The 23,083-nt window shown below is 43.3% G+C and overlaps 1 protein-coding gene across 4 annotated transcripts in view; it reads right to left on the bottom strand.

Annotated features, from left to right (window-relative positions):
* Window positions 1–23,083, bottom strand: part of DCLK1 (doublecortin like kinase 1) — a 246,933-nt gene that overhangs the window by 27,303 nt on the left and 196,547 nt on the right. For all 4 annotated transcript variants that reach the window (XM_048494604.1, XM_048494602.1, XM_048494603.1 and 1 more), the window contains 6 exons: window positions 11,714–11,860; window positions 5,609–5,742; window positions 4,767–4,844; window positions 4,186–4,282; window positions 2,185–2,265; window positions 628–741 (listed from right to left, as the gene is read on the bottom strand). In XM_048494604.1, coding sequence (XP_048350561.1) covers window positions 628–741; window positions 2,185–2,265; window positions 4,186–4,282; window positions 4,767–4,844; window positions 5,609–5,742; window positions 11,714–11,860 — 651 coding nt within the window. The remainder of the gene's footprint in view (window positions 1–627; window positions 742–2,184; window positions 2,266–4,185; window positions 4,283–4,766; window positions 4,845–5,608; window positions 5,743–11,713; window positions 11,861–23,083) is intronic.

Consider the following 23,083-nt stretch of genomic DNA (forward strand, 5'->3'; position numbering starts at 1 on the left):
TGGGTTTGCTAATATGGGGGGACAGTTTTAGGTAAATGGGTTGCCAAAGGGTACGTGAGTGAAAAAAGATTTGGAACCACTGCTCTACAGGACACAGTATAATGATCTATTTGGGAAGTGAATGTTGTAGAAAGTAAATCTTCATAAGCCTAAATGACACATCTGTAAGTGCATGTTGAACTTAGTATATGGAAGAACTTCTTTTCCAGTAAGACATAGGAATAAGAACCCTGATCTCCACAGACCAGGCAAGCCCATTCTTGTCAGATCTGGGAAGCTAAGTAGAGTCAGCCTCAGTTCGTACTTCGATGGGAGACCAGCAGGAAGTCTGGTGTTGCTACACAGAAGCAGGAAATGGCAAACCACCTCTAAACGTCTCTTGTCTTGAACCCCCCCCCTTCCGGTCACAGTCATCAACTGCGGCTTGACAGAAAAAAAAGGAATGTGCAGAACGTCTAACACCCAGAGGTAGCTGATAGTAAAGCAATTAGAAAATATATTGATGGGATAACAGAAGACATATTGCAGTAAAGATAAAACTGTTCAATAGTTGGTGGCAACTCCTTAATACAGGTTATTAAATTATGGACAATGGCAAAATATAAGCAGTGTATTGCAGATGCTTACTGCTATAACGGAGACACCAGCAGCTGTGCTGTTGGGCTTAGGGCCTGTGTTGAAATGCTTTTTTATTTTTCCAGCTACAGACAGCTGATGCTCATTCTCTGGAAGACCATCATCCTGCAAAGCAAAACAAGCAATTATCAGATAGTATCTCTGCAAGTGCTTGAAAACAATTCTGGACATATTCTATATATGATGTTTAACCAGTGGGATCTTTTTAATGGTAGGGTACTTTAGCTTTGTGACTCCATATCTTACAGATTGTTTCCAACATTTCTTGTATCACCAACTTGTTAAGGGTTTCTGACTGGGACCCAACCTGAAACAACTGAAACATTAGGACAGCTAGATTACCATTCTAATTTTATACTGTGCATTCAGTTTGGTAGCCTTCAAATTAGAGAAGAATGAGGTTAGTCAACTTTGACAAATGCTTTGCCTTCTATGCTCTCAGCAAGGCAGTAAGACTTAATATGGAATCAGATTGTTGTGAAGATAAAGTATTAAACTTAGCTAGATGGGATCTAATCTAATGTTTCCACCAAACATTGGAAAGAACTTCTTGAGAGTTAGAGCAGTTCTTCAGTGGTGCAGGCTTCCTCAGGAGATGCTGGCCCCTCCTTCTTTTGAGGTTTTTAAGCAGAGGCTAGATAGCCATCTGACAGCAAGGCTGATTCTGTGAATTTAGCAGATCATGAGAAGGGGGGCTGGAAGGAGGAATCAGTACTCAGCTTTTGGGGCCCTTTCTTACATGACCAGGGTAAATGCCCTTTGGGGTCATGAAGGAATTTTCCTCCAGGCCAGACTGGCCGGATCCTGGAGTTTTTGCACCCTTCTCTGGGCACAGAGCAGGGGTCAAAAGGGGAGTGGCAGCGGGGGGGATGGGGGACACCTATGAATTTCCTGCATTGGAGAGGAGGTTGAATTGGATGACTGTTGATGTCTCTTTCATCTCTATGTTTCTATGTTAACGCCATGTACCTCAATAAATCTAAAGTTGGTTAGATCAGTTTTTCTTTTTTCCTACATACAACACTTACAGGAATCCAGCATTGCTATCCTTTGTGTTTACTGTACATGTTATTGCACTCATTCATGAATTAATAATTTCAAGTTTGAAGGAAGTGATGCAATGGTTGCATGCAGAACCTTGTCCAGTCTTAGAATGGTACATCAAATTCTTTCTTGATGATGTAGGTGAAAGAGATAAGCCTTAAAACAAACATGCATCCGACTACAGCAAGAGTTTAACTTGGAAGGAACTGTGTACTGAACACAGGCAATCCCTTCATTCCATGCCTGAGACTAGGAACTGACAAAACTTCAGGAATCCAGTAACACATTCCAGAGACACGAACATAGCCATTTCTGGACACATTATTTCAGGTATTTTTCAGAATGTAAGCAAAGAATTGTATTGTTGAACACTGAGCAATCTGTGGCCAATATTTAAATGAGTTCATTGCAAGGAGACATTTCAAAGGTTTCACAGAGGACTGAAAAATAGCAATTTCTTCAACACAAAATAGCAATAATACCCTCAGTCCTTAATTTACTTACATTAACCCATGGGTGTTCGAGGACTTGCAAGGCTGAGAATCGTTGATCTATATCTACCTGAAGCATCATAGTGATAAGTTCCTGTGAAGTGACAAGTTTAGACCTAATTTAAAGTTCATTCTATCAGGATACAATTTCCTAATATTTTTTCTCAGTGCAGCAAAGGTTTATGTTTGAAAAATAAAGAGAAAGAATTTCCAAGCCTCCACTTGAACCCATAAGCCAAAAGCCTACAATACTGTAAAGACGCTATAATCTAGTTTTAAAACATCACAAAGTGAAGAAATGTTGTTAATAAAAATGGAACATTGTCCTTCAACTTATAAAATACAAGCACTTCCAATTCTCTCATAGTAACCGCATGAATAATAGATTAAAAATTAATTTTAACTTTTAACACTCAGTTACCATATTACAAATGTTCTCCGCATTTTTATCTTTCTCCTAAACAATGAAATACATTCATTTATTACTGAATGCCTCAGTATTTGAAAGTTTATGATAATAGGATAATCACAGAGCGAAGAAATCTATGAATCCATTTCTATGCTCTTTTCATAATTAAGGGGAATCTTTTTTAAAAGATGCTTAGAAGAAGAAGAAGAGTTGTTCAGCTCTCTGAGCTGAGAGAGCTCAGGAGAACTGTGACTAGCCCAAGGTCACCCAGCTGGCGTGTGTTGGAGTGCACAGGCTAATCTGAATTCCCCAGATAAGCCTCCACAGCTCAAGCGGCAGAGCGGGGAATCAAACCTGGTTCCTCCAGATTACAGTATACCTGTTTTTAACCACTACGCCACTGCTGCTCTTTTTAGAAGAAAAATGGTTAGGTGAGGACATACAATTGCCAGTGGGGTTGAATGATCACTGGAAAAATTTAAACTTCATTGGATTATGTGAAATATAGAGATAATAAAACACGTCTAAATAGGTTTAATAGATATGGGTTGTATCTTAGGTCACTCCAACAGAAAGTGCTGTTAGAAACAGATATTTCTTGTCTTATTCTTCCTCGCAGCTGACTGTATGTTTCAAAAACATAATCCTAGGCACATGTGGCTAAACAATGATGACAACAACAACAAAACCAAGCAAGAGGCATAATAGTTGACTGTAATGAGGAGAAGGAAGTGGAAATCATCCTTCTGACCTTTTGCACTCACTAGTCAGTCCTGTTGCAACAGTGGAAGGTTTCTTGAATGAGAAGAAATCATGCTCAGGATTCAGCCCCTTACATACAACATGTTGCCTATCTCTAAATAAGGATTATTTTCAAAATTAGACAAAGGATCTTCGGGTTAATTTTATTAGCTCATGTGCTAAATGTAAAGTCATCCAATTCCACTAAAACTTCATTTGAAATGTAGTAAAAATAAGCCAGTTTCAACATGCTATGTTTTAGCTTCCAACTAAGTGTATATATGTATACCCTTGAACACTGATATGTTAAACTGACATTGTAAAAACCACAACAGATGAATCTGGGATACTATCTGTGTGTCTTGCCCTTTACATGGTAATTTAAATGCTAAAATTCTTCCCCTAATGAATGTTGCATTCTTCACAGCACTGGAAGGAGCCAAGGATTCCAACTTCCATATTGTAATAGCCACATTTATAAAACTGTACAACAATTCCATTTGTACAGGAACTCTACATGGGCCCATATATTAATGGAGTTGTCATATTCAGGCATGAAAGCACAAATTGTTACTTTCTGTACACTTGCTTAAAAATCCCAAACAAGAAATTACTGCTGAACTATGGGATATGGATAGAATGAAAATGGTAATATCAGAACTCTAAGCTTAGTTTAGGTAATTTATAAACAATCAAAATGTCCGTATTCACATGTATTTTCAACACTATCTAAAATTTTAGCTAGTAAATATATAGTATAATGGAATGTATAGACACATTCCATGTTTGCAAACTCAGAAGAGACAACAAGGTGTCTTTTAAAAACATAGTAAGCAAGAAAAAGAGCAAATTTTGTAAATCTACCTTGGCTGAGTCAGAAACATTATCCCAGTATGGAGATGGGAAGTCTACTTGCCCCATCAATATCTGATCAAAAAGAACCTCCTGGTCTTCTCCACTTCTGAAGAACAAAGAAAGAAAACCATCATTTGCTATCACTGACTGCAACAATTTAATACAAACACAAAAAAGTGAAATAGTAAGCTTCTGCTATTGATCCAAGCTGATTTGTACATTTTTCTTATTCCACATGGTAACTCTGCTAAGAGACATGGATTCTAAAGAAAGTTGCCTTATATTACAATAAAAAAGAGAGCTCCTTCATTAATTCACCAGCCCTGCTCTGAAATTTGCATTAATTTTGTTTGTTTTACATTTTACACAATTCTGAAACAATATAACATGACACTTAAGTCCTGATAAGAAGACCTTTTGGCAACAGATAATTATTATCTATAAAAATAAGCCTGGGGTGTACTCATCTTCTGCAATGCAGTTTAGGTAGATTAAATTGCATCATGTTGCAGGAGGAAAACAGCCAGACATGGGCCACTGACAAAGTCAAGATGCATTCTTAAGAGATGAATAAGTAGCAAAAGCCATACCCACGGAATGGAGGAAACCCACAAAGCAGGATGTAAGTAATCACTCCAGCTGCCCAGATGTCCACCTTCAGGCCATATCTAAAAGCAACAAGAGAATATGGATGGGTGATGCAGAGAACGCAATTTCTAGTTCAGATAACAAAACAAAACAAACAAACAAACAAACAAATAAATAAATTGCAAATATCTAAAATAAAAAGTTGATCTGACGATTTTTTTTCTTTTTCTTTTTTGGCTGCATTAGTGAATACTTGTAGAAATGAAATGAGAAATGCAGAAGCTACGTTTAAGATATAAAAATCCGACAGCAGAATGCTTATGAATGGATATAGAGAGGCTACATAACAGAGATGGGAGCAATTTCAGATATAATGCAGTTAATAAAGTGAAGGTTTCAACTGTTATGTGATTAATGTAGTTAATTTCCAGAACTGTTCACTGAACATGAGTATATTAACATTTACAAGTATGTATAAAATAGTCTGAGTAGTTAACTATTTTATTTTAGTTCTACCCAACTGTTTCATGTCCAAACACAAATAAATTCTTGAACCTCTCAAATCTCTTATACAACCTTTGATTACTTTCAAGAAGAACTCAGTGTCTATGTTGCTTTTTCATACATTCACTCAACTTAGCAGGTGCAAGGGACGGAAGAGAGAAAATACTCAATAGAGAATGGGCAGTTTTAATTAACGCAGCTTTAGAGACATTATACATATTTAATTGTTGCTTTGGTCCTATTTCCTAAGCAACCTACTGAGATTTAATTAACTAAGTGTTAATTCAATAATCCATGTCACCTTTCATACTGAAGTGGTCCCATGTTAAAATTGCCTTACCCAGTTTCTGCAATGATTTCTGGAGCTACGTAGGTAGGTGTCCCACAGACAGTATAAAGGGGTCCATCAACTATAGTAGCCAGTCCAAAATCTCCCAACTTCAGGGACTTGCTTCCATCTTGGTGTTCATAAACCTTAAAAAATGGTTAATCTTCCAATTTAGTATCTTCCTTTTGACAAAAACCTCTCTTTCCCAATTGATAATCCTGTACTGATTGTGATTATGGTAATGAAACTTCCTTATGACCCAGCACAGTGTAGCGGTAAGAATGTTGGACTACCATCTGCGAGGCCCAGGTTCGAATCTCCACTCTGTCATGGAAGTTTGCCGGGTGATCTTCGGCAGTCATACAGTCTCAGCCTAACCTACTTGTGGGGCTAAAATGGAGGAGAGGAGAACAATGGAAATTGCTAGGAAGGATAGGTGCAAATGAAGCAAACTATGAACCGCATCATAAATTAGCATAAGAAGAATGAATGAGAGATCGAGAAATGAGAAAGGGAGGAAAGGAAAGAAATAGGGTGGGGCTGCAGTGTGGCTGGAACGAAAGAGACATAGAAAGAGATGGATGGCATATACATAATTTATCAGTCAAAAACACTGGATACAGGCATTGACTAGTATTGAGAGCCAGTGTGCTATAGTGTTTAAGAGTGGCAGGATTCTGATCTGGAGAACCAATTTTGATTCCTTGCTTCTCCACAAGAAGCCTGCTGGGTGATTTCAGGCCAGTCCACCATACTCTCAGAACTCCATTAGCCCACACAGAACAGGCAATGGCAAACCACCTCAAAATGTTCCTTTTCTTGAAAATCCTATGGTGTCACCATAAGTTGGCAGCGCTTGCGCATGCGCGCACGCACACACACACACTGACTAGTTTAAAATTGTCATGCCAGTAATAAGATGTTGTAACATAGGTAAAGGCAACAGCTTTGAGCAGAGCCCCACAGCAAAAACTGCATTTGAAAGGAAGCAATTTTAGAAATCCAGGACAGAAACCATATTATTTCAGTGGCATCAGTGGAAATAGAAAATGGTTAAATTGTTAACATGGGAAAAGATTAAAGGAGATGGGTATGTTCTAGACAAGAATACATGAGAAATTAACTTGAAAAAGATGGATGAGGGAGTTGCTTCTGTTGACAGGACAAGGAACTGTTGACTAAACCATTGTCACAATAGTTAGTAGGAATATGAGCAACAGTGTGAATATGATGTGAATATATGTGAATATATATGTGTGTGTGTGTGAATATATGTTGATGGACACAATCAATGAAGACCTGTGGGCAAAGAACCTTACCCCAGAAGACACTCAAAATCGTGACCTATGGAAGAGACCGTTACAAAACTGACCCTACACGTGCAGAAAACCACTCCAGAAAGAAGAAGAATATAAGCAACAGTATCTTAAGGGCGGTAGAGCCTTGCAAGAATTGCTCAGAAATGTTAGAAGGTCAAAAGTATGATCACAAAACGTACCGGTGGTACACTTGACCTTCTGATACCATGCCCCTTCAGCCTGATGTGGGAGATCAGCCAAAATGGTATGGAAAACTAGAAAGGACACAACATCTTATGGACAGGGATCTTTTTAACAGCAGGGAGAGTGAAACATTTAAACCACATGATGACTCACTTTCTGAATAGTAGAGCTTCAGAATGGGGATCACTCCTACCACCACCCTGAAAATGCAGGTTGCATCCTAAAATGTCCAGAACTGGAATTATTTTAAGAACAGTTTGGACAACCATATTGTTGAAAAGAATTTAGGAAGATTTTATTCATGAAGTAGAAGTATCTCTTAATGACACTTCAAACTTAACCATCACATCTCCATCCAAGACTGCCCATCACAGAGAATGAGGACAGGCAGTTTTTTATTCTCTCCAACAAAAAATGCCTGAGGTAGGAAATCCTGCTTCTGCCAGGGTGTTGCATGATTCCATAATGCATCTTCCAAATCAATTGTACTTCACTTCTATGCCTACTGACAGCACAGAAAATAATGTATGAGAATTTTCTTTATAAACAAGTAACATATTCCCCCAGATCTCTAGACTACTGATTCACTCACTACGTGGTGAGCTAAGCAGCCACCAAAGTAAGTAGCAAGGAAAGCAATCATTGAAAATAAAACAAAAAAGATCTCTTCTTCTGAACCACTACATTTTAATTGTATGGAAACAGAAACATATTGCAACACCACTTACGCATTCAGAGAAGACATTGTGTATTCAGGGCCCTCCCCCCCCCCCACCCACCCTTGAGTTAGTTTTCAATGAGCTCATGCAACTGGAACTTGTCTTCAGAAACAACTAGCATTCCTATACTTGACACATTGGTTTTGACTGAGCCAAAAAGTAGATGGGCCGGGAGAAGAACATTTAAAAGTGTAATTGCAGCATTATTAAAAACATAGGTTTGTTAAGTACATCTGGTTTATGAAACTTTTAAAAAGTGTTTGCTGAAATGGCAGCAGTAAATTATATTTCAGCCATTGGGGGTTTCACATTAGACACTGTAAATATATTCTGACTGTGCTATATAAAACAGAAACTTGGACCTCAGTGGCTAAAACTGCTTTACATAACATAAATACTTGTTAATAAATGAGCCAAAGTATTTGAAAATACACTTCCATTAGATTACAGAGAATGTTATTACATCGAGAATTTGCAAACTGGAACAAGAAGATGGACTGCCCCCATTAAAATAACTAATCCAGCATTTGCCGGGATTTTAACAATACAAAATATATTCTTGGTAAATTATTTCAAAAGCCATCTTTGAAAGCGTTGAACTATTAAAAGAACTTTCCCAGATTTTTTTTAAATCCTGGGTAAAGTATCTGACATGTCTTCCTCTATCAAGGAAGCTTAAAGACATAAATAAGACTTCACTGTGAAAAAGTAATATTTTAATTGTTTGCCCTGACAAAGATCAAACAATGTGGATGATCATTTACATCTCATCTTACTCAAAAAGTAAGCTCTTACAAGTTCTATTTGCCTTTAAGCCCTGAAGAGCAATTAAAGAGATGTGGATTAGTGCAAATTACCCACTATGTAGTGCTTTCACTGTTTTAACTAAGCAATAAAACTGTGTAATTGTACAACACTAATTGAATCCAGCTATACATAATTGTATGGTACCATATGTATCCTATTACTCTAAAGACTGTTCATATTTTCTGAGCTGCTTTTGTGATCGCTACAGATGGCAACAGTCAGAGAAGTTGTTCTCCTGGGCTTATTATATGGCTATAAAGCTATCCCATGATTTGACAAAATAATCATGTTAAATAGCGGCAATTATGAAAAATGCTCCAATTAAAATGGGGAAAAGCATGCCTCCCAGAGACCAGACGGACTGAACGTGGCGGTGAAGGGTTCCACATACAAACAATTTCTCATAACCTTCTTTTTCCCTCTGCTATGCTCCAACTCCCTTGCTTCAAAAAACCTTTCAATGCAGACACTGCAGAGATGTAAGAATCCATATGATTGATTGAAAGCAGGGATAGTAGTTACTTGCTATCAGTACAGTAGTATAGTATGAAGAACAGTGTACAGGAAAAGTTGAAGAAAAATGGTACTTTTTGTACCAAACAAAAACAGAGAGTTTCAAGGTCAGACAAAGAAAGCATTGACTCTCAACAGCTTACATATTGACAGTGCAATCCACAAACGGGATAGGGGGTGGTGAAAGTCTTGAGGAGGTGGTGTGACCCTGGCAGTCTAGTAAATGCCATTTGTGCTGGTATAAAGGGCATTTATGATGGCACTAGGGTATGTACACCCAGGAGAAGCACAGCAGTGTGAGGCACAGGTGCCAGCACTGACACGCATACTGGTACATCTCTGGTGCAGGGGCTCATGCTGTCACCAAAGGGTCCAACCTAGAGGTGCGGCTGGCATTAGTTTCCTGAGCCTTTCAATACTGGAACACCCACATTTGCTGGTGCAAACCTACACTGATGAAAACATATGTATAGCTCATTGAGCTGCATACAGTGGTTCCATGGGGGTTAGGGGAACATCTCTTTTGGGTTCCTGGTCACAATGAGGCATCCCCCTGGGCCCCAGACTGTGCCTCTCAACTCTTGTTGGTCTCTAAGGTTCTACTGGATTTGAATTTAACTTAATTACTGCTGAATTATTGCATGAATCTTATGCCAAGAGAATTGTGCCAGAGAACAACAGTGAAAAATAGCACAGCAAGGACAAACAGCAGACAACATTTTTTAAACATTTCAGCAAAAATACTTTTGAATAAATGACAGGAACTCAGAATGACTTTGGGTGTGACCAAGAGTATGACAGCAGAAGGTGGGAGAGGTGCCTATTGATGATTCCTGTCCATTCTGAGGGATGGCTCCTTGCCAATCCTAGCACTTGTCTGGACACTGCAACCCCCAGATATCTTAAAGAGACCTCCTGCTATTTATCTAGTAATTCCCCCCCCCCCCATTCTCTTGAAAAAATCAGGGAAATGCCTGTGGTTCAATCAGGCATTTTATCCTCTCAGAAATGATCTTAAGTAGAATAGGTGTAGAGAGAGGTTACACAGCAAACTTCATAGCAGAGTGGGAATTTAAACCTGCACCCCTAGATCCTAGTCTATAATCACTATACCACACTCATTTACTTGGAGGTTCACAAAAATCCTTTCTTACACCTGACTATAATGGTTTCCAGGCCTGATCAGTTGTAACCACATGCACATAATGATGGAAAGAGTTTTGGGTTTCAACGAGGATGACGTGGGTTCAAATTTCTATACACTCATTAACTTGCTGAGTAACCTTTGGTCAATCACTATGCCTTAGCTCAAGGTCTTCCTCAGAGGTCTTCTCAGAGGTCTTCCGAGAGGATAACACAGAAGTAGAGAAAGGAAAACTATACATTTTAATGAATTAAAAATATAAACACAGCACACGTGAATGGCTGTATACACACCTGGCTGGGAATAATTCCAATACAAGAATTTGTAATATTGATATTTATTTGGATGTAAGTCCATTTGAAATCAATTGGCAATGTTGTATGTTCTGGACTACAGTATAAGGTGGGCATATTATTTTGATGTGTTAAAAAATGACTATGTGGCCAATCCAATTCAGTAAGCTCAAAAAAGTAGGTCAGCCTTTGAAATGAAATGCTGTAAACCACTACATGTCTTGGAGCTTTAAGACAACATTGTTTGGAAACCTCAATGCTCTGATATATTTTTTATTTATTTAACAACTAGGAGAAACAGCTTACCCCAATTTTTCTTTTGAGAGCAGATGCCTTGATGGGAAAGTTTATTAGTCAGAAGTCTTTGTATAACGTATTGCAATAGCACAAGGCTATTATACACATTCTGGACTGTAAAATACATTCTAACAAAATGAAAAAAAACTCCACCAACAAATCTGCAAGTACATGATAGGCCAGTAGGTACTATTTTAAGAGGAAAACAATCTAAGGGGAGAAAAGCTGTAGGCTACTGCTGTCAAACTCTAGGAAAGTTTGAATACAAATGCACTGTAAGCATTCCCCCATGAGACAGTCTCTGGCATTCTAAGAAGCTGGATTCTAATGAACCTTGACATGTGACTGCTATAACATATGCATGGAGCGGAGCACCAATCCTAGCTATGTGACAAAGAGATTGCTAAATGGCAAGAGTGCATAAATTGAAAATATTTTAAGTTAATTTAAATATACAGTCACATATGCACAGAGAGACCTGTTCTAGAAAAAAAGCTCAGCTTAATCCAGTGTAGTAAAGTAGTTAGAATGTCAGAGAAAAACTGTGGAGACTCAGATTCAAATTCCTGCCCAGAGCTGAATTAGATGTTCCAGTGGCCATGGGTTCCATCTATGGCTGCCATTGGCATTTTAGAGATGAATTTTTCCAATGGTCACACTACATAAGTTCAATCCATGTATTTATATAGAATAAATACTACCTTTCTACAGGTAAAGCATACAATGATATGTTATAACTGTTTTTTTAGAAATATCCATAAGGCACACATTTTGATGTAGTGGAGGAATGAGAACAATTATATTAACAGATATCTCCAGCACATGCTGGAACATCTACTTACCAATAGATTCTCAGGTTTGATATCCCTATGTACAATGTTCAAGCTATGAAGATATTTGATGGCACTGGCCAGGTTATACAGCATCCCACTGGCATCACGCTCTGTATATTTGTTTGTAGAGGTTATGGCATCAAAAAGATCTCCTCCCTGAAATATAGTAATAGGAAAAGTAAATATATGATAATATTATTCAGCATGGGCAGGGATTTCAAATAAAATTAGTATTGATATAAAGTAATTTTGCTAAATAACATTGCAGATATTTAGACCCATACCAAAATAAAGGTCTAAAACTTTGGGGGGTTCTTCAGCTCATAATTGCCCTGCAGATGTCTAAATAAAGCAGAGTTTGTTTCCTCCCCACAAACTGGGATTCTAAATGAAGAAGCATTTAACCATGTTCTGCATATATGGGAAAGAGGAAGTGTTCAGAAAGTAGTTGTGATCTCTGAATGCACCTATATGTTATTTTACAATTGGCTGTAGAAGTACTGATGAACTCAGATTTCTCCTAACTCTCCTGGAAAGCGTTTATATTAAACCAAGACTCAACAAATCCTAGGAATGAAGTCCCCAAGAAATTTCATTGTGGTGCCCAGTGTTTTCAGTTGTGGTTTTCAGTGGTAACCAGTGGTAAAAACACTGTCCCTGGGGCACTATTCGCACAGCTTCCACTGTTGCAGCACAGCTGCACCATGCTTGCCCTCTCAAGCGGTGCAAAAACACTGCTTGCAAAACTCACTCAATGAGCGAGTTTTTTTGTAAAGCAGCAATTTCCACCCGATGTCGAGTAAATGGGTGGAAGGCGGCATTTTCCCCATGCCACTTTTTTCCTGCCCTTACCTCCTCTCGGCTGCCATCACTGTAGAGAAGCCAGGGGACACGCCTCCTGGCCTCTGTCCCTGGAGGGGTTGCCATGGCTATGAGGGCATGTCCCCTGGCTTCTCTACAGCGACGGCAGCCGAGAGGAGGTAAGGGCAGGAAAAAAACAGTGGGCCCCGTGCAAAAGCGGGCCCCAGGGGTGCATCGACTGCAATTATGTCGGTGCACCCCCATTTGCTTGCCCGTGCAGAAAGGGCCTTGGCGAACTTCAGAAGTTCATTCATCACTCACATCGGAATATGTTTTGTTGTATGACACAGAAATGCATATACATGAAGGTCTTGTTATTGTTCACTTGTCTGTTAACTTAGTACCATTCAGCAGTAGAAAACAAATGTACTTCTTATCATTGCTTTCTCTGATGGCTCCAACATTCAATCAAATGGAACTTTTAAAAAGCAATAATGAAATTATGAGAGAGTGGAGATAAACTAGATTAGAGTTAGAGGAGGAGTCTCCAACAAGTAGCTTAAGGGTTAACGGTAGCCAGTGCATCCCTTAGAAGACCTAGATAATAAGCAGGTGCCTCCATTCCAGCTATATGGAGCCATATTAATGACTGACCAAAGGAGCAAAACTCATTCATTCAACTTGTTCCACACCAATGTTCTAAAAACCCTTTAAGCCTCAGCTAGCATCTGTTCTGTTTCATATACATATCTACATATGTACATATGTACATATGTACATATGTACATATCTATATATGTACATATCTACATATGTACATATACATATCTACATATAATATTGATGTCGTCATGGGTGGGGATGGGTCCTATCACAATTACATGTTAAGATTCAGCATCATTTTATGCCTAATAAAGGTTTTTGATTGATTGATTGATTGATTGATTGATTCAGCAGCATCATATCAATTTTTTTCCTTTTCATGAAAACTTGAAACAAAATTCCATTACTTCTTGTGGGTAATGAAGGGGCCAGCAGCTGAAGTCCAGGGAGCCCTGCTATGGAGGGAGTAGGGGAAATCGCTTCAGCAGCTCTGCAGGTTTGCTAATCCAGTTTCTTAAGAAGAATGAATACTATAAGCCAGTTTATTCCTTCAGTGCATTTATTTATTTATTTATTTCGATTTATTATACCGCCCCATCCCCGTAGGGCTCTGGGCGGTGTACAATACAATGCACATATACAGATAAAAATGCACGTATACAAGTAAAATAACTAAAACCATTAAAAGCAGCAGTAAAATAAAAACTAGTAGAAAGATTAAAACCCAACACTCCATTAATGGCGTCCGACAGAGATCCATTTCCAAACCCCTCTTGTCAGGGGGAGAGATCAGCAAACCCTGCAGATGGCAAAGGCACTTTGATGTAAAGAGCCATGGGGGGGGGGGGGCACCATCAACGGCTGGATCCTCCAAAGCGCCTGGCATGGAACAACTCCAGGTCTTACAGGCCCTGCGGAATTCAGTGCAAGGTCCCGCGGAGGGTCCGGACAGCTGGTGGGAGAAAGTGTTCCACCAGGCTGGGGCCAGAACTGTAAAAGCCCTGGCCCGTGTGGAGGCCAGTCGTATCATCGAGGGGCCAGGGGACCACTAGTAGATTGGCTCTTCCTGCAGGAGCCAAGTGAGTGCCCGTGAGTAGGGACAATGTGTGGGGCTGGCATGCGGTCCCTGGGCGATACGAAGGTCCCCCCAGGCCGTAAGGTACCTGCAAAAGGTCAGGCACCAACACCTTGAAGATGATTCTGAACTCTACTTGGGAGCTACAATGCAGCTGGCGCAGCACAGGCTGGACTATGATCCCCAGGTGGCACTGCCAGTAAGCAGGACCAGCAAGCAGCTGCACATTTTGGACCAGTTTTAACCTCCGAATCAGACGCTAAGAGGGAGGTCCCGCGATAGAGCGGAAGTTACAATAGTCCCTAGTCTGGAGATGACCGTTGCATGGATCACTGTAATGCCAGATCGGTCTGGGAGAGAAGGGGTCAGCCAGCCCGGGCCTGGCGAAGGTGGAAGAAAGCAACCCGGGTTATATGGGCCACCTGGGTCTCCATTGGATAGAGATCGAATCCAGGTGGACCCCCCAGGTTAGTGCTTGTCACGGAGGGGAGGTCGGTGCCAATGTGACCCCCTCCCACACCGGCGGCCTGAAACATCCCCTCTCCCCCTCCACGGCCCAGCCAGAGGATCTCCGTCACAGCTCGATGGATTCAGTTTTAACCTACTCTGTCGCAGAACCAACCAGCGACCGCCTCCAAACAATGCTGTAGAGTCTGCAGGGGCGGTGGCTGTTCCCCCCCCCTCCATCAGCAGGAATGAGCTGAGTGTCATCTGCATACTGATGACAAGACAGCCCAAAACTCCTCGCACTCAGCTGAGCATAAGGGGTCGCGATGTAGATGTTAAACAACAGCCCGGGGATAATAATGCCCCCTGAGGTACACCGGCAATCAAAGCTGGGCACTTCCTCGGGAGTACTGGCCTCATCCCTGCACCTTCTCACTTGTTGAGTCCGCCCGAGGAGAAAGCGTAGAGGCAATCCACTGAAGGACGGTGCCCCACACTCCCAGAGGCAGCCAGGCTGAGTGCGGTCAAAAGTTGTCATGGTCGACCACATCAAACGCTGCGTGTAAGATCTAGCTTAATACCCTTAGCAGCCGATCCGGCTTTGGTCAAGAAAGCTGCATCACCGGAGTGATGTAATTCCTGTGGACGGCTTAATTTTGGAGAACAGTCTCCGCCCATACATGCCCAGCACCACGGAAGCCGGACTGGAAGGGGTCGAAAGTCCGCATGTGTCAATCCAGGGAAGCCTTGAAGCTGCTCCAGCACCCACTTCTCTCAATTACTCTTCCCAGAAACGACAGATTCTAAACGGGCGGTAATTGGCCAGGATCCCTAGGATCTAATGATGGTCTTTTAAGAGTGGGTGGACCACTGCCTCCCTTCTTTAACCCATCTGGGAAAAAACTCCTTGCTCCAAAGGGAGTTATTGATGATACTCAACAGATGGGGTCGTGAAGCTCCCGCCTGGCGAGGCTTTCACAAGCCAAGACGGGCACGGATCCAGAAGGACAGGTAGTAGGTCTAACAGCAGCTAAGGTCCCTGTCTACAAGCTGGCTTCATAGAGTAGGGAAAAACTGGGCCAAACACGGGCCAAGAAGACGGCAAGGGAGTCTCCAGTTCACTAATTGTAGCCAATAGCGTGGATGGGAGGTCATGGCGGAGCGACGCAACCTTTATCCGCAGAAGAAGCTCATAAATGCTCTCACACAGCTGATATCCAATTGAGAGTTTGATGACCTCTCTGACAAAGGGAGGTCAATGACCGAATTATGCGAAACAATTGAGCTGGGCGAGCCAGCTAGCGGGACGTGATGGAGGAGGAGAAGAAGACCCTCTTTCGCTTCCTTCGTCGCCATCTCATGGAGAGCTTCTCATAAACGCCCTATAAGATGTTCGCGCAGCTTTGTCGTGTGGAGATTTCCTCCACACTTTTCGCTTCTAGATCGCCTAAGACCCCGCTTCATTTGACGCAACTCCTCCCCATGATACCATGGATGCGATGTCGAAAACGGGCGTAGGAGGGACACCAGGGGGGCAACAACATGCGATGGCATCGGAGAGTCGGGCATCTCCAGTCCCTCCACCTGCTCATCGAAAGTGTGCCGGGCGGGTTCAGGAGGGTCCCGAAGAGCATTCAGGAAAACCAAATTATGCGATCCATAAGCTCTCCGCTGGGCGTGCAAAAAATCGGCCCGTCGCCCTAGACCGGGTAAGTGTTGCGGCAAGTCCATCCAGGACCTTCAAAGGCATAGTGGTCGGACCATGGCACTCCTATTGATAGAGGATACGACCAGGTTCAATCCCTGACCTGAAGACCAAATCCAGCGTGCAGTGACCCTGGCCCTCATGGGTGGGGCCAAAGTTGATTAAGGAGAAGGCCTTAAGCTGCCGCCATTGGATGACACTAGGTCCTTGCTGCCGCCGCACATGAGCGAGGCGCTGCGGCATCGGATGTTGAAGTCCCCCAAAACAATAAGTTTGGGGAACCGCGAACGCCCATGATCCGGACACCACCTCCAGCAGTCAGCGACAGGCTGCCTCCCGGTCGCAGCTTAGGCTGACCCGGGTACACCAGGAGAACAGCCAACCCTCTCCGAGGGGCCAACCACTCTAGGCCGCACACACTCCCATGCCGAGTGATCTCTCCGGGACAGGGACTGGCCCTAAAGGGGATAGACTCCATCGGATGAACAATGCCACCCCACCCCCCCGGCCCCGTGTGTTCGTGATCGGTGAAGGCCACCTTGGCTGAAACCCGGGGGCAGCGACTCGCCCAAGGCGCACGGTCTCACCTTCCAGCCAAGCACTCCAGGCCTTCTCGGTGACACCTGCCAGGTCCACCTGCTGGGCGCAACCGGAGAAAATCTCGAGAAGTACCATGGTCTTGTTGTTGATGGACCTGGCATTGGATTAGCACCAAGCAATGACGGAAGCAGAGTATCCCTGATCCCAACCACCATCGTTTCTTGGGATAGGGTCGGAGGTCAGAAGGTGGGCTACAGCATAACTGTATCTCATACATCTTCTATCCATATGGTCCGTCAGCTTCAACGCGCAGTATCTGCTGTCCGTCTCCATCAAAACGTGGGATCCCCAGCCCCCAAAGTTGGTGCCCCATAATTATGCAACTTCCCTTTATCTAAAGAAACCTAACTAGTCTCAGCCTAACCAACCCTGGTATAAAACCAGGCTGATCAACTAACTACCTACTTCGACTAATGCCTATAATACAAACAGTAATAACTACAAAAACATTCCTATTACAACAATATCCTCTCTACCTGAGGGAAGTGTAATATAGGGTTGGGAAAACTGAGGTTAAAGGGCGCTAGAATTGATAGCGAAGTGGGCTGCACCACTTAAATGTCCAGTAGACTGCTTGTAGAAGCTGGTGGTGGGTGTGGTAGGAGATGGTAGAAGTGCTACAGCCGGGAGTGAAGGGCGAGTAGGGCTCACACCACCCAAGCCACACCACCCAAGCCTTGGGCTGCTGGTGTAACCTCCTGTCGTAGCTGCCAGGTCCCCACCCCTGCAGGTGTTTCCCACGGGGTGGGTGGGGAAGTGACTCCTACCTCCCTTCCCAGTGGCAGCAGGCGGCAGCTCACCAGGTGGACTTCTCATTGGCGGTGGCAGGCAGGCAGGCCAACAGGAGGGTCTCGTCCCAGGCAGGGGCTGGAAAGGCTGGCCGCCTTGGGCTGCTGGTGGAACTCCTGTTGTAGCTGCCAGGCCCCACCCCCCGCAGGTGTTCCACGGGATGGGTGGGGAAGGACTCTCACCTCTTCCTCAGTGGCAGCAGGCGGCAGCTCACCCGGGTGGGACTTCCTCAGCCAAGCTGGCAGGCAGGCAGACCAAAAGGAGGATCTGTCCTAGGCAAGGCTGAAAGGCTGCCTGCCTTGGGCTGCTGGTGAAACTCCTGTTGTAGCTGCTGGTGGCCCCACCCCTTCTGCAGGTGTTTTAATGGGTGGGTGGGGAAGGACTCTACCCCTTCCCATGGCAGCAGTATGCAGCTCACCCGGTGGACTCCGCCAAGCTGGAAAGTGGTGGCAGACCAACAGGGAGGATCTGTCTCCAGGTGGGTTGGAAAATGGCTGCCTTGGCTGCTGGTGGGAACTCCTGCAGTAGCTGGGGAAGGACTCTCACTCCTTCCCAGTGGCAGCGAAGTGACAGCTCACCACCCGTGGACTTCCTCGCTTGGCAGGCAGGCAGGCAGGCCAACAGGAGGGGTCTGTCCCAGGCAGGCTGCTGAAGGCTGGCTGCCTTGGGCTGGCGGTGGAACTCCTGTTGTAGTGCTGCCAGGCCCCACCTCTTGCAGGTGTTTCCAATGGGATGGGCGGTGGGAAGGGACTCTCACTCACTTCCCAGTGGCGGCAGGCAGCTCACCCGGTGGACTTCAGCTAGAGAGCTGGCAGGCAGACTGAACCAACAGGGGAGGATCTGTCCCAGGCAGGGCTGAAGGCTGGCTGCCTTGGGCTGCAAGCTGGTGGAACCTCCTGTTGTAGCTGCCAGGCCCCACCCCCCCTGCAGGTGTTTCCAATGGGGTGGGTGGGGAAGGACTCCTCACTCTTCCCAGTGGCAGCAGGCTGCAGCTCCGCCGGTGGACTTCCGCCTCGGCTGGCAGGCAGGCGAACCAACAGGAGTGATCTGTCCCAGGCAGGGCTGAAGCTGGCTGCCTTGGGCTGCTAGTGGAACTCCTGTTGTAGCTTCCAGGCCCCGCCCCTGCAGGTGTTTCCAATGGGGTGGGTGGGAAGGACCTCTCACTCACTTCCAAAGTGGCAGCGAGGCTGACAGCTCACCCGGTGGACTTCGCTCGGCTGGCAGGCAGGCAGACCAACAGGATGATCTGTCCCAGGCAGGACTGAAAGGCTGCCTGCCTTGGTGACTGGTGGAACTCCTGTTGTAGCTGCCAGGCCCCCCACCCCTGCAGGTGTTTCCAATGGGGTGGGTGGGGAAGTGATCTCCTCCTTCCCAGTGGCAGCAGGCTGACAGCTCACCCGGTGGACTTCCACTCAGCTGGCAGGCAGGCAGACCAACAGGAGGATCTGTCCCAGGCAGGGCTGAAGGGCTAGCTCACTCCTTTTCCCCAGTGGCAGGCTGGCAGCTCACTCCGGTGGACTTCCTCACTGGGCTGGCAGGCAGGCAGACCAACAGGGAGGGATCTGTCCCAGGCAGGGCCAAAGGCTGCCTGCCCATGAATGCCTTTGGAACTCCGTTGTAGGGGTTGCCAGGCCCCACCACACCTGCAAGCTCACAATGGGGTGGGGTGGGGAAGGACTCTCATTCCTTGCAACCAGTGGCAGCATAATGCAGCTTTCAAGCGTGGACTTCCTCAGGGCTCTTTGAAGCTGTGCAGGAATGGCAGACCAACAGAGGATCTTTGTCCCAAGCAGGGGCTTGAAAGGCTGGCATTATTTTGCGTGTCTTGAGGAACACACTGCAAGTCACATAGGCTCCTTTAAATCACGAAAATGTGCTCTTGTTACTATCAAGGCTACTCTGAAGCCCAAAGGAATGGCAATACTATTGTGAAAGAAGCATTGAAAGTGCACGGCTTTATGCGGTGCTATATGAGCCATATTGACCCCTATGCTCTGTAATTTACTGTCATGCTTTCCCAATCAGATGATACTCAATTACAGCTCATAGTTTAAGCTTATTTCCATATTTCTTTTGCCTAATTTATGTCATGCTTTCCCCAGTAAATTACATCATAGTTTAAGTATTTCCTTTCTTTTGCCTTTTAGATTATTCCAGAGATTCACTATCTTGCCCTTCTCTCTTCAGGAGAACACAGTAGGGTTTTGAATGAAGAATTTGGAAATTGGCCTAAATTAGGGAAGGTTTGTATAGGACTCAGTCAGCTTCACTTCTGTCTGTGTAGAAATTGCTCCGCTAGTCATAAATAAAGGGATTTAAGTATGAATATTTACACAAGAAAAATACATTTTCCTTTACATACTTGTGGTAAAGAGAATTTTCAAAAAAAAATATAAGGGTTTCCCTAACGCCAGGGTTTTGAGGTTTTATTTTAAAGCAGGTTAGGTGTAGCTAAAATGTTTTATAGAAAGTTGAAATTTATCCCAAAAGCACATTTTAATCAACAGCTTGAATATAAGGAATATGTTCTATAACAGCTCAGCTCATCTTATTTAGAAGAGAAATAAAATAAATTCTATAAAGTTACATACACATAGGGAGCAATCAGAAGAAGGTCTACAAAGAAGTAAACCTGCTGTTAGTCAATGGTACTTATTGCAAGAAAAGTATTATTAGAAGTACAACCACAAGTTTGGATCCGGACTAAAATTTCCAGAAATGGAAAGGGTGGGGTAATTTCTACCAATTCTGTGTTCCGTGTTCCTGGTATGGATCCTCAACATGAGTGGCAGCTCATACTGTTTGAGAAGATTCCCTGTCCTTCAGAAGCAGCATCAGTGAGGCAGGAAAATTCTGGTCCACGAACAGAAGTATCTTACATGAGCAAAAAATGTAGTCTGGATCAAACCCATAGTCATCTTGGGATCAGCTTCTGATATGGCCTCTTAAAAAGATAACCTTGACAGCAGCTCCCAAATACATATAATTCCCCCCTCCCTCCCCCAAAATTTGTTAACACGTAGAAATATCCTATTCTTTGCAAAAACTACTGTTCTCTGATTACCAACACACTAAAGATTAATGTGCTTAACATTATTTATCATTAGCTTCAGTGGTGGGATTCAGAAGGTTCGCGCCACTTTGGCAGAACTGGTTGTTAAAACAGTGCTCGTATACAACCAGTTGTTAAATTATTTTAATCACACCACCAGAACTGGTTGTTAAATTATTTGAATCCCACCACTGATTAGCTTCAATAACAAGTCAATAAACCCTGCTAATTAAACATGTCTCTGAGTGGGCAAGAAATCTCACCAGTGGAACTGTACATTTGCATAATGGCTTGTTGAAACTGGGACACCACAGCAGCCATGTGTACACAGGCAGTTTAAACAAAATCTGACCTGGCCTGGCAACTAGCAAGAGATGAGGGAGAGGGAAGGACATGAAGGTAAGTGTCAGACAATGGTATGATGGGTGTCACTTCCAGAAAAACTTGTATGTGATAACATACACTTCTTATGGGATTGACTGATTCCTAGGAACAACTGATGTCACTTCCAAGGTGATTCCTAGAGAGGAATGATGTCACTTACAGAATACCAGAGTTTTCTCTGATTCCAACAGATTTGTAACACCACTTCCAGATTTTCCTGAAAGTGACATCACATTATTTTCAGATGACAGTTTATTTTATTTTTTCTCCTCTACTGCTGCAGAGTGGTGGCAAGAAATGCCAGCTGGGGGCTGGCAACTCTATCAGTAATAGTTCTTCAGTGAGAAGCACTTAGACAAAAGAAAAAAAACTAAAGAAACAGAAAAAGGGATATCTCTTATAGAATTTCAAGAGACCAATGTCATTCTAACTGTGGGAGGCAAATTATAGATATGACATTCACCACTTTCTACTCTGGCCTTAAATTACCTAAGTATAATAGTAAGTTAGCAAAAACACTGAGACTGCTGAAGCAACATTACATTCACCTTTCTTCATGCTCTTTCTCTCTGCACTGATAACAAAAATCTGAACTATAAATTCAGAACCTTGGAAGATAGCCCTATTCAGAGACACAAATAGATAGTCGCTAAGGAAAATGTCAAAGGAGAGGAAAGGCTAAAGGATCAAACTTTGACCCTTAAATGCAATTTAATCTACATTTCCAGACATGACTTTGAAGGTTCCTATTAAATGAAATAGAAGCACTATGCAAAGCTCAGCAACCAGACCTGGTGGAGAGAAATAACTAATCATAAAAGCTAAAATTCAGATGACAATTGGGGCCAACAAAGCAGCAAAGTCAGAGAATAAAAGAGAGCGATATAGCAAGCATAGTAATCTCCTTCCCCACTCTGTCTCTTATTATTCAGAGCTGGCAACTCCAACTTGTGAAATTCCTGGAGATTGGGGGGGCGGGGGTGCTGACAAGTAGACAGTCTGAAGAGGGGAGGGAGCTCAGAAATGATGCATTGCCATTGAGTCCACCCTCTGAAGCTGCCATTTCCTCCAGGGAACTAATCTCTGTAGTCTGAAATCAGTTACAGTTCTATGAGAACTTCAAGCGCCATCTTGTGATTGGTAACCCTAACTATCTGTCTGTCTAATCAATAATTGAATAATAATTGTTCAGTTATCAAAAATTAAAAGTCAAGACCTCCTAATTAATTTAAGGTGTATCTAACCTTCCCTTCAACCTTTGCTTAATGTCATGTTTCACTTCCCTGTTGCTGTAGTGCCTTGCTCTACGGAATAGGTGTCAAACTTGCGGCCCTCCAGATGTTATGGACTACAGTTCCCACCATCCCCTGCCAGCATGATTCTGGCAGGGGGTGATGGGAACTGTAGTCCATGACATCTGGAGGGACGCGAGTTTGACACCTGTGCTCTACTGGCTTTATCTGGGTCCCCTTGCCTGCCATCTCAGTCATTTTTGAATTGTCTTCTCCTCCGCCCTACCCGAGGTTTGCCTCTTTGCCACAGAGTGACTGAAAACATTCTGAACTTTATTTAATACTGTCTGAATTTAGGCCTTAAAGAGTTAACACTGCAGGCAACTATATCTCAAAATTCTACGCTTTACTTCAAGCAGCGGAGGCTGTCTTAACCTGCCAACTTTTTCTTGACTAATTCATATAGCAGGTCACCTGCCATTACAGGGGATTGTCTAAAGATGCAATTTTAGTTTAGTCATGAAATCCCTGCCCCACTCCACTCTGGAATTAACATCTGAATGCAATTTGAAAACAAAAACAAAAACTTATCATCTATGCCCACAAGGCAAGGCAGTAACCAATTATTTATTTACTAGCTCCCAATGCAAATGCGGTAACATTCCTTTTCTGATGTGAAATTGAAATGAGA

The sequence above is a fragment of the Sphaerodactylus townsendi genome, linkage group LG04 (genome assembly GCF_021028975.2).
Source record: "Sphaerodactylus townsendi isolate TG3544 linkage group LG04, MPM_Stown_v2.3, whole genome shotgun sequence".
Lineage (NCBI taxonomy): Eukaryota > Metazoa > Chordata > Lepidosauria > Squamata > Sphaerodactylidae > Sphaerodactylus > Sphaerodactylus townsendi.